The following is a 12,008-nucleotide window of genomic DNA, read 5'->3' as shown; positions in this document are numbered from 1 at the left end:
TATGAAATTAAATCTTTGACTTCAACACCATGGAAATCAAATGAGATGACTATTTAGTAACTATATTTGGTGATAACTGCAATTATTCAGGAATGGGGGAAGTAATTTACGGGGGGTTTATTGTTAATTTAATAATTAATATAATTGTATTTATAAATTGACCATAGTATCCCTACAACTTTTATTTAAAAATTAGTTCTCGCAGTTTCCGACAATTTCTTAGTTCTCATTTTAACTTTTTACTATATATATATTATATATATATATATATGGGAAAGGGGAATATAAGGCTGTCCGACACCTAAGCTTAGGTGTGGAACCCCTCACATACTAATATTTTATTATTTCTTGTTTAATGAATAAATGCATGGGCCCCCATGATTTTTATAGATTAAAAAAACAATATGTGAGTGTTCCATACCTAAGCTTGGATACTCGACAACCTTATATTCCCATCATATATATGGGTTAAGTATTGTAAAACAAATATTAAAGTAAAATAAAAAAGACAAGATATTGACCCTTAGATCATGGTTAAATTGATGCCCGAAGATTCATGAAGCAATTGATGTACGAAGATTTTCATGATGCACAATGATTATCAATTAAGAAAAACCTATTATTTTATTTGTTTTACTTTAATAGTTGTTTTATTTTACATAAAACATATATATATATATATATATATATATGGACAACACTTCGGTAAGAACACTCTCAAAATAAAAATAGTGAAAACACTTAAAATCATCATTTTCATGCATTAAAAGTCCATAAAACTAACATAGTGTATAACTAATTATTATTATTTAAATGTTTAACAACACATTAATCCGTCAAAATCAAAAAAATCATGTTTTTTGTTGGATGCATTTATTTTGATGAATTGCATCCAAGATGGATGCACAAAACAAAAAAACATGATTTTTCTCGATTTTTGACAGACCAATGTATTGTTAAATACTTAAATAATGATAATTAATTATATAATATATTAGATTTATGAACTTTTAATGCATTAAAATGTAGTTTTTAAGTGTTTTCACCGTGGTCTTATTTTAAAGTTGTTTTTATTTGATTGTCCCCTGTGTATATATATACACTTTGTATAAACATCTACGAGTAATATTTTCATTTATTTTGGGAAGAAAAAGTGACATATACAACAAAAATAACTAAATAGATTTGATACATTGATTAATTATTTAGTTATATAGTAATACGAGTGACCCGCATAACACGTGAAGATGGATAATTTTTTCAAATATTTAAATTGGATTTTTATTCAGTACATAAGTCAAAAGATGATGCTAAACCGACTACTAGTTTTATCGACCGTAGTTCTAAATTCTCTAACATACGAATATATAAAAAAATATGTTCGACTTAAAAGTACTAATATAGTAATATTATGATATCAAGATGAACACAAGTTACACAACTCGTTAAAGTAAGCATTTTTTAGAAATAAAATACGAGTAGAAGTATTAAGTATACATAGTTTTAAGGAAAATCATTTATCTTTTTAACTAATTAGCCCTAAAAATCTTCTTAATAGTTTTTGATAGGGGTGTTCACGGACCGGTTTGGTTCGGTTTTGACTAAATCTCAGACCAAACCGGTATTCCTGGTTTTAATATACATTAAACCAAGTCAGACCAACTATGTTGTCAAACCGAACCAGACCAGACCATGTGAGCCGGTCCGGTTTGGTCGGTTTGACGGTTTTAAATTCTTATTTTCCTTTCTTCTATTTCCATATAATCTTTGTGTATATTTGTGACAAAGAGTCATAACAAACACTTAAAATTAGAACATTTATGAAACTATTAAAACATAATATATGTTTGAGTCAACAATCAAAAGACATTCGATCATATAATATTTTCATATAGATTCCACATCATTTAATATACATGAGAAAGTTTAATTTCTTTAAAAACATACAAGGTTGAAACAATATATTTACATAATGTATATTATATCCATTGTAGTACCAACACATTATCGTTAAAATACATATGTATGTATATGATTCCTTTTATTAATGGATAGATATCATCAAAAGTCATATACATATATACCTTTGGTCCGGTCCGGTTTATGACGGTTTTTTCTTTGTTGAAATTGTAACCGAACCGATGAACCCGGTTTTTCAAAACTTGAATTGTCAGACCAGACTTTAGTAACTCAATCCGACCAAACCAATCTATACATCCCGGATTGGTCCGGTTTTTACGGTTTGATGAACACCCCTAGCGCCTTTAGATGATGACATGTGAATACCACTAATTCTCTTTTTTAATCTCACCCTCTGATTTTCTATATGTCACAATCCTATTAATTAGGAGGATTTTTAGGCTAACAATTTAAGATGGTCGATTACCTTAGCTTTAATCTTCTCTTTTTATCCATCTATCACCTTTTACCCCTTTAAAACACTTTGGACCCCACCACATTTAAACCCAACCCAAATTTTCTTTTCACTTTGGTTATAAATCATAATTACACTCACCAGTCACTACAAATGGAGACTGACTGAGAACTGACTGCTCATGCCCAGCCCAGACCAGCCCAGCCCTTCTCCATCTTCACCACATTGTCTCCTTTTCACCATTCCACCCTTCTCCACTTCATAAACACACTCTAAAAAAACATACACAGAGACAAATGGCTCAAATAAGAGCCTGCATTGTGGTATTGTACACTATTTTACTAGTGAAAATAGCTCAACAAGCTGCAGGTGCTTCAATGGCTTTCAAGAATCTTACTCTACCAGGCCAACACCCTTCACCTGACTTTGTTGCTCAGGAACTTCAAAGGTACAAACTTCTCTTCACAATGTACCTCACTATGTTTTTTCAAAGTGGTACAAGTTTTTACCACTATCAAAAGTGATGTAACTTGGTAGAAATTTCCTTATTTTAACAAAAGTCCTTAGGTAACTTATGTTTGTATGACAAAATGTCACAATGTGTGTGTGTGTAGCTTTTTCAATTTTGTATGTTGACAATATATTGTAGGCTAAATCTAGAAATGCATTATTATTATAACTTTAGTGCCATTATTAGCTTAAATTAAGTATAATTTTACATTAGTAGTTTTAAGATTTAGGTGCTTAACTTGCTACATGTGCTAGAATTGTGCCTGCAGTAAGTACATGTTAAAAGAATTTAAGGAGAATATACTACTGGTAATATGTATTATATAAAAAAAAGACACTTTTCCTTTATAGTTTTTCCCTTTATCTTTAGATATTCATTTTTCATAAAGTTTAGAATTGAAGTTATTACTTATTACCATCAAATATGTATCTTGATTCTTGATATCAGTCCACAGTAGTCATTTACACAAGTCTTTGTTAAAAAGTCCAAAACAACATAATCTAGTATCGTAGTATGTTTTTTAAGTATATACGAGTATAATATTTGTTTAGCATACAGTTTAATTAAAGATTTGTTTAATGATCTTGCTATGACATTAACCTATAGACAAATTCATGGTAAACTGAAAAGAGGATTAATGGATGTTTTTTCTTTAAGTTTGCTTGAGCCCAGTGCTAATATAATAATAATCCTGTAAATAATAATATAAGTGGTCTACTTTTGACTTTTTCTTTGTTCAAGATATTACGGGGTTGGTCCCTCTGTCTATGTTTTGGATATTTGTGCACTTTTGCTTTCCATTTTCCAGTATATGTTTTTTCAGTTGTCCTATTTTATTTGCCATAACTAAATATTGAGTGCTTAAACGTTATAAGAAAAAAAACAAATGAATGACATTTTTTCTGTGTTTATCAGTGGATAGTTTAAAACATATATGTATGTATGTGTCGTAATAACTTTTGACTATTTTCTAACCACGTCTAAAATATTTATATTTATCCAAATATATATATCAAACTTAAACCTCTTTTGCGAAAATATGACACATTAGTACATTACCGGTGACCTTGGTGGTTGTTTTGTACCATAACTAGCACATATTAATGGTGTAATGAATATGCAGTCACCTAGTAGTTTTATTATTATTATTATTATTATTATTATATTATTATTATTATTATTATTATTATTATTATATTATTATATTATTATTATTATTATTATTATCACTTATGACACTTATTTAGGGGCTCATATTATATACCCTGTCTGTACTTAAATGCCCCATAAATTATTCACATCTTTATTATTATACATAGGTAAAAGTGAGTATGAGGCTGTTATGCACCTAACTTGGGTAAAAAACTCCTCACATACTAATATTTTAATATTTTAAATAAATACATGACCCCCATGATTTTTACCTTTTAAAAAAAGGTATGTGAAGGGTTTTTCACCTAACTTGAATGCCTAACAGCCTCATATTCCCTTCCCCTTGTACATAATGTTAAGTGCAATAATAATTTCAATAAACATAGAGACAATGATGTATAAATTAATTCACAATATATATTTTCTACGATGCAGGAGAGTAAATGTCTCCATTACAAGAAGAGAAATGCTATCATACACCAACGTTGACTCAGCAACGTCCTGTTTGACTGGTAACCCAATTGACGACTGCTGGCGGTGTGACCCCAACTGGCACCTTAACAGGCAACGCCTCGCTGACTGCGGCATTGGCTTTGGCCAGTACGCATTAGGTGGCAAAGGGGGCCGCTACTACGTTGTCACAGATTCTTCTGACCACGACGCGGTGAACCCACGTCCTGGCACTCTTCGGTGGGCGGTTATCCAAACGGAACCCTTATGGATTGTTTTCCCTACAAACATGCACATTGTGCTCAAACAAGAGCTCATTTTCAACAGCTTTAAAACGTTAGATGGGCGCGGTGCTAATGTGCATATAACTGGGGGCGGGTGTATTACATTACAATATATAACTAATGTTATTATTCATAATATTCATATACATCATTGTTACCAGTCTGGGAATACCGATGTTCGATCTAGCCCAACTCATTATGGGTATCGAACGAAATCTGATGGTGATGGGATATCGATATTTGGGTCTCGTGATCTTTGGATCGATCATTGCTCGTTGTCGCATTGTAAAGACGGGCTGATAGATGCAGTCATGGGGTCTACTGGAATAACAATATCGAATAATTTCTTTTCACACCATGATGAGGTGATGTTGTTGGGGCATAGTGATGATTACTTGCCAGATTCTGGCATGCAGGTCAGTTAATGACCTACATAGAGCAGGGTCAATTATAGTTTGACCCACTAATTTTTTTATTTTTTAATTTCTATGACTTTAATAATTTTCATATACGTAAATGTTGTTTCTTTAGTTATGAACTCGCTAATAAGAGTTTTTGTATTGTTGTACAGGTGACAATTGCCTTCAACCACTTTGGAGAAAAGTTGGTGCAGAGAATGCCACGATGCCGCAGAGGGTATATACATGTTGTTAACAACGTGTATTCGCGGTGGGAGATGTATGCAATTGGAGGGAGTGGAAGTCCAACCATTAATAGTCAAGGAAACCGGTATACTGCTCCTGCCAATCCTAATGCCAAGGAGGTACAAGTAATTCTTGTAACATTGAAATAACAGTTCATTTCTATATGGTTTTAAAATCATAAATGGGGTTGATTGAGCAGGTGACAAAGAGGGTGGAAACAGCCCAAGAGCATTGGAGGGGGTGGAATTGGAGGAGTGAAGGCGATATTCTGGTGAATGGAGCTTTCTTTGTAGCGTCCGGTCAAGGTTTAGAGCTCAAGTACGAGAAGGCGTACAGTGTGGAGCCTAAATCAGCGGCATTGATCGATCAACTCACAATGAACTCTGGTGTGCTTGGTAGCAGGTACAATTTCTCTACTAAAGTTCATCAATCAACTTTCTTGTCAATTTTAGAAGATACTTTACAATAGTTCATAGTATAGAATACAATACAACACACCATCTATATGGTGACAAAGAAAATGCAATGAGCATGTTTCTTTACATTTTGTCTTACACATACTTTTGACTTTCTTTTGTGTCTTTGCTTTTACCTCTATTTTACACTTTGGCTCACTTTCTTCTGTACAAATAATATAATAAGAAGTTAATGATGAGCATTTTGAAATTTTACATTAAAGTTGCAATGGTATCCATTAGTTACCCACCAATCATGGTCGTTTTGTTACCTTAGCAAATTTAATCATGTCATCTATGTATAGTACCTTATTGCCAAAGATAAATTATGTGCATTGACCATGCTTATTGAGTAATTGTGTTTTTGGGGGACTAAACTTGTTATACACATTAAGTTAAAGTCAAATACATAGATAAGTGGATAACAATGATGAATAACATTCATGTGTATATCTATAATTCTATCTTATAAGATGTATACTTTGGTGCCCTCCGGATCAAATTCCTTAAAATTTAGTCTTTTTGTTAGCACGATTGTTATATTATATGTTTACGGTCGTTATGATAATTTGAAATTTGTGTTTTGATGATCGGTAGGAGCAATAAGCTTGGGAAGTGGGCAGATGGTGATGGTAATATTGAAGATGGTATAGACGACAGTGAAAACGACTATGGTGAAGACAGTGATGGGTCTTCCCGGCCGAATTCTATGACTTTGATTTCATCTTTGTTTATGGTTTTGTTATCGTTGATGTTATTGTGACAACAAAACATTTGGGAAAAAGTTCGCCATAGTGATTTTGAATTAACATGGAATTCCAATTTGTATTCCTGTTTTGATGTCTCTTTCTATCTTTTTTTTTTTTAACATCTCTTTCTATCTTTTGTTTAGTTAAATGGTTTCTTTAAAATGACATTTATTGAACAAAAACGTGACATAATAAAATAGTATGGTATGAATGTATGATAGGTTAAATCTCATATCTTTAAAATGACATTTATTGAACAAAAACGTGACATAATAAAATAGTATGGTATGAATGTATGATAGGTTAAATCTCATATATTTTACACTTCGCATTTTATAATCTAACAGTTTCATAGATGTTTTAAAAACCAGACCGGACTCACTATAACTCTATAAGTATGTCATCTTCTGTTGACATCATTTCTTCTGATATAGTTAGGAGTTAGGACCCATGAAATTAAAATACCAAATAAAAAAATGAAAATAAAAAACATATTGGATGTTATCACTTATAGGTGAATATATACTTCATTGGAACCAATGGATGGTGAGTTAGATCAGACATAGACATGCAAACCTTGAGCCTCAATGTCGATATAAATCCTTTCAAGTTTGAAGACCTTGAGCCTCAATGTCGATATAAATCCTTTCAAGTTTGAAGTTTGATCTTGAGCCTCAATGTCGATAGAAATCCTTTCAAGTTTGAAGTTTGACCTTGAGCCTCAATGTCGATATGAATCCTTTCAAGTTTGAATTAAAATGTTTGACAGCTACTATAAGTAGATAACGTTTGGGCTGTGAATCTATCAATCTTATGTTTGACCACAACAGCAAAAAAATTTTAGAAGGTACCAAATGTTTGTAATCTTCGGCTACGTTGATTATGACATGGTGGAACCAATGTAAGCAGTGAGTGGCTCCTTTGAGGGGGTCGATACAATGTTAAAGTCTATACTTCAACAAAACAACTTAATGATCAACATCTAAGGTCCAGTTAAAAACCATAACAGAAATAGCAGAACATATAGTAACCTTATTGAGATATAAGGACTTCAACCATCCAAAAAAAGGGAATCCACTTATTATTATGCAAGTGTTCTACGCTTTTAGCATTTATATTCAAATTTCTAAATATTAAGCCAATAATCAACCAGATTAAAACCAAAAACAGCATTCATTCAAACGAATAGAGGTATAAAAAGGTACACCTTATGTCCAAGAAGTTTAACCTGTTCAGAAACAATACACTATGGCCCTGCTGCTTACACTATAGCTTCCATCTGGGTGTTACAAAATTTCATTTCAAAACCTAAGATTCATCATTTTCCAAAAACCACAATCATACAACAGTTTTCGAACAACTAACACCAAATCATGCCCAAAATTCACTACCTGGCCCTTTTCGAGCTAAATCAAGAAGTAACTACCAAAAAAAAAAAAAAAAAAAGAGTAAAAAATTTCATAGCTTAATTTCGAAATGAGCATATATTTAACGACCCCACCTTATCCTGAACTAGTTTACAGGCATAAACACAGAAACAACGGAATCAAGATTGTGAAACTCCCATCTTTCATAAACTTTTAAAACCTCAAAACAAATCTAAAAAAGGGTCCCAGATACTCTTTAGCAATCACGTCCAAAAATCACCCTTTTTTGTTATGATATGACAACCTATCAGGGATAAGCGTGTTGATTATGCATATATAGGTTACAACTTACAAGTATACATAAAGCAAGAAACTGGGCTAAAAGCCTTTTACAGTTTTACCCAAAAAAATACTATAACTAACGAGAGCTACATGCACCAAAATGTACTTAACTTGTCACGTTTTGCCATTGCATATATCAAACATCCAAACTGTCCATTATAGGTATTCAACTCGACAACTCTTTCCACTCCTTAAACCTTAATCCATACATTTAAACTCTTTGAGCAAAACATTTCACAAAACTGACAACGTACAACATAATACGAGTATTAGGATATAAAGTTACCTGATTCTTTAGCCAAAGCATCCCAATGTTTTTCACCTAAAGCTCCAACACTGATGGTCAATATTCCATCTTCTTCCCTGAGCCAAGGCCCTCTACGCAACTTTCCCACATCACAATTCGCCATTTAATCAAAACGGACAGTTGTATGAAGGTTTATGATGAGTTTGTCTTTGAGTTTATATATATGGGAGACTTTAAGAGAAGGTATGTGGGATAGGGACTACTGTATGCGGAAAGCAATGGTGATTGTGGAAGATCCGCCATGAGTTTTTGTGACTCCTGTGGGTGGTTTTCTATTGGTTTTGCAAGGGAGTTTGCGTCATGCTCTTTAGCTTATGCTTTGTTCATTTTCATGAGTGCTATATCTCAAAACTCTTTTTTTTTAACTAAAGATATCTAAGTATGTTTGGATGTAACTTGTCAGCATAACATGCTCTTTCTATACAGAACATAATACATATGTATTGTGAATATATACAGAACATACATACATGATACATCTACATGCACGATGATCCTAGCAGTATTCGCATTCCAGGATCAAAAAGAGGTTGACCTTTATAAGGCGAACACACAATGGTGTTCCAGGATCAAATCAATTTGGTGATAATTTTCCAAACTTCAAGTACAACATACTCTAGCTAGGAACATAACGCTAGGCTTAACTTAAAACATAGAACCAAATATGAAGTTTTCGATATGTAACAAGTTTGACTCAAAAGTCAAAACATTCATAGATACCTTTGTTTTCGTGTGTTCAACTTTCAACACACCATTTTCCAGTAAGGAAGATTAGTATAATGCGTAAACAATGATGAGAAAAAAGCACAAAGAACAATAATGCAACACAAAGAACAGTAAACATATAGTAGAAACAACAACTTCATCAAATAATTTGTTCATAAGCTAACTGCGCCGAAGATCCATAAACTACAACAAAATGAACAATAAACATAGGAGAAAGCTTAACCTTTCGACCCCTCATTTTCCTTTCCAACTGAGAAAACACGTCCCCACACTCGGACCTAATGAGACGTTGAATGTGGGATGCATAGTAGCATTCCACAAGCTTATCTCCTTGGTCCAGTTCCCGTTTCATCATCGACCACACTAAAGAGGCACCATCAAAACATTGAGGATGTCCGTCCAAAATAGGGAATACTAAGTTATCGACATCGTCACTCCAGGAAGACGAGAGTATCATCATACGGCCGACAAAGTCGACGACGAACCCAACGAATGGAAATACATCCTCATCTACCTCTGGATACTCCATGTCATTTTCTACTTTATGTACAACAATTGGTAATTTCAATGAATTTGCTAAAGATGACCTGTTCACTTGTATTTTGGTACCGTTTACGTGTGTGCAGTTGTTTGCGGCATCGAAATTGAGTATGAATTCGGCAAGGAGATCGAGCCTTATATCGGTTTCGAGTACCAGGCTGTTAAACTCATCCAGCTTAGATATCTTCGGCATCTTTTCCTTAACCTCATCTGAAAGCGGGCATTCTTCCTTGGGAGGTGTAAAAGGTTTGGGCTTCAAGGAAGTCATGAAAGCTTTAATGGCTTCGATAGAAGCTCTGGGCTTTTCAGTTGTAGGAGGTTGTTTAGCATTTGAAAATTGACGAGCGAATTTTCTACCCTTATATTTCAATGGTTCACCGGCCATAGCTAAGATGTGTGTTTGTGTGTATGGATTACAAAATCTAGGGTTAGGGTATAAGACCATCCATGATTGCAGAAAGACTATTGATGTGGATAGTGACATGGAGGATGTCCGTTGTTGGTAGAGGAGGATGAGGAAGAACGAGGAGAGATAAAGGTAAAAGACAAAAGTTACTTTGAAATTTATTTGATTGTTTGGAAGGATGGATATATTATTGTTGTGAGTAAAAAGTGTTTGTGAGAATGATGGATGAAAAGCTAACGTAGCATGTTAATTAAGATGTTTGTTAAAAGGATATCCTGAATTGATGCGGATAGTCTAAGGGAAGCTGATGAAAAGAGAAAATAAGACCCAACAAGGATGTCCATAGGAAATTTGTGATGACATGGAGGATGTCCATCCATGGTTGTTTGTAGAGAAGGAATGTGAAGGATGAAGAAAGATAAAGGTAAAAGACAAAAGTTACTTTGGAATTTATATAGTTGTTTGTAAGAAGGATGAATATATTATTGTTGTGGGTAAAAAGTGTTTGTGGGAAGGATGGATGAAAAACTGACGTAGCATGTTGATTAAGATGTTTGTTAGAAGGATATCCCGAACTGATGCGGATAGTCTAAAAAGGGGAAGGTCGGTCACAGTGGTTAGTTAAAAAGATTTATTGAATTTGTTAATAGAAAATGATTGATCGAGTGTCATACTATTTATCAGGATGCGGGCCTAAAAGTTTTTCTTGTTAAGCATATTGTAAGACCGGAATCTCTAGGTAAATCCATATTAAACTGATCTTCTTTATGTAAATTCATATTAAACCATTAAATAATTGATAAGTATCTAAAGTAAAACATTATCCAACAAAAATATGATTGACGACTTTTATTTAATCTCTTTCCTAATCTTTTTTTTTGAATTTTTACATGTCAATATCCAATAAATTAAAAGAATTTTTAGGCTAATGAATTCAGAGGATCCCTTAATTATTCTTCTTTGTTAATTTATATAAAGTAACTCTCATTTCTACTATTCTTAAACTATTCTTTTAAAATCTTCTTAACCATATACTCATGATACTTAATATAATCAAAGAATGAGATTAGAAAAAATAATAAATGAATTATACTTGTTATGTTTGAAGGTTTTTAAAAAGATTATTAGGCTATTTATTAAGATTTATCATTTTTATGTTTAATATGTTTAAAATGTAGCTCTAAAGATAACCTAGTTAAAAAAGATTGATACATAATCTAATCAATAGTAAAGATTAAAAAAAAGCGTGTAAAATCCATGTACAAAATTAAATAAATTAGGCATAATTTTAGTTTTGTTAGACATATTATTACTCATTTTTAAATCTAGCTTTCAAAGATTAGTTTTGATTAAGCAATTCATTCAACTATTCGTACAGATATTCGTACATAATCTTAGTCTTGTTAGACGATTTTGGCTAATATATATAAGAGTTAATGGGAGGATTCGTCCCTATGGTTTATCTATTTTCGTGGTTTATATATTTGTTTGAAATTTTTAAAGAGATACATCTAAACTAGTTGATTCTTTGCACTTTATGTCATACATCCAAACTCGTCAGATTCTTTGCACTTTATGTCCCTGTGCCTAATGACATTAATATATATCCGTTAAGTCGTGCCACGTGCTCCACATGTAAGGGCAGATTCATAATCTCTCCACCCAAGCAGAGATGCAAACTACAAAAATGAGTAAACCACA

At 32.8% G+C, this 12,008-nt stretch overlaps 1 protein-coding gene across 1 annotated transcript; it reads left to right on the top strand.

Annotated features, from left to right (window-relative positions):
- The first annotated feature begins 2,544 nt into the window (after positions 1-2,544).
- LOC122585132 (probable pectate lyase 12) lies at positions 2,545-6,701 on the top strand. The gene is made up of 5 exons (XM_043757236.1): positions 2,545-2,822; positions 4,473-5,187; positions 5,343-5,534; positions 5,615-5,817; positions 6,468-6,701. The coding sequence occupies exons 1-5, from the start codon at positions 2,671-2,673 to the stop codon at positions 6,631-6,633; spliced, it is 1,428 nt and encodes a 475-aa protein (XP_043613171.1). The 5' UTR covers positions 2,545-2,670; the 3' UTR covers positions 6,634-6,701.
- Positions 6,702-12,008: the final 5,307 nt, after the last annotated feature.

This window comes from Erigeron canadensis, chromosome 1 (genome assembly GCF_010389155.1).
Source record: "Erigeron canadensis isolate Cc75 chromosome 1, C_canadensis_v1, whole genome shotgun sequence".
NCBI classification, from domain to species: domain Eukaryota; kingdom Viridiplantae; phylum Streptophyta; class Magnoliopsida; order Asterales; family Asteraceae; genus Erigeron; species Erigeron canadensis.
Note: the sequence above shows the minus strand (reverse complement) of the source record. Positions and strands in the feature narration are given on the sequence as shown.

Bases quoted from the DNA above. Each gene is read 5' to 3' on its own strand.
- LOC122585132 (XM_043757236.1), top strand. From the start codon at position 2,671: ATGGCTCAAATAAGAGCCTGCATTGTGGTATTGTACACTATTTTACTA. The intron at 2,823-4,472 runs GTACAAACTTCT...TCTACGATGCAG, and splicing joins GTTGCTCAGGAACTTCAAAG to GAGAGTAAATGTCTCCATTA. The intron at 5,535-5,614 runs GTACAAGTAATT...TTGATTGAGCAG, and splicing joins CCAATCCTAATGCCAAGGAG to GTGACAAAGAGGGTGGAAAC.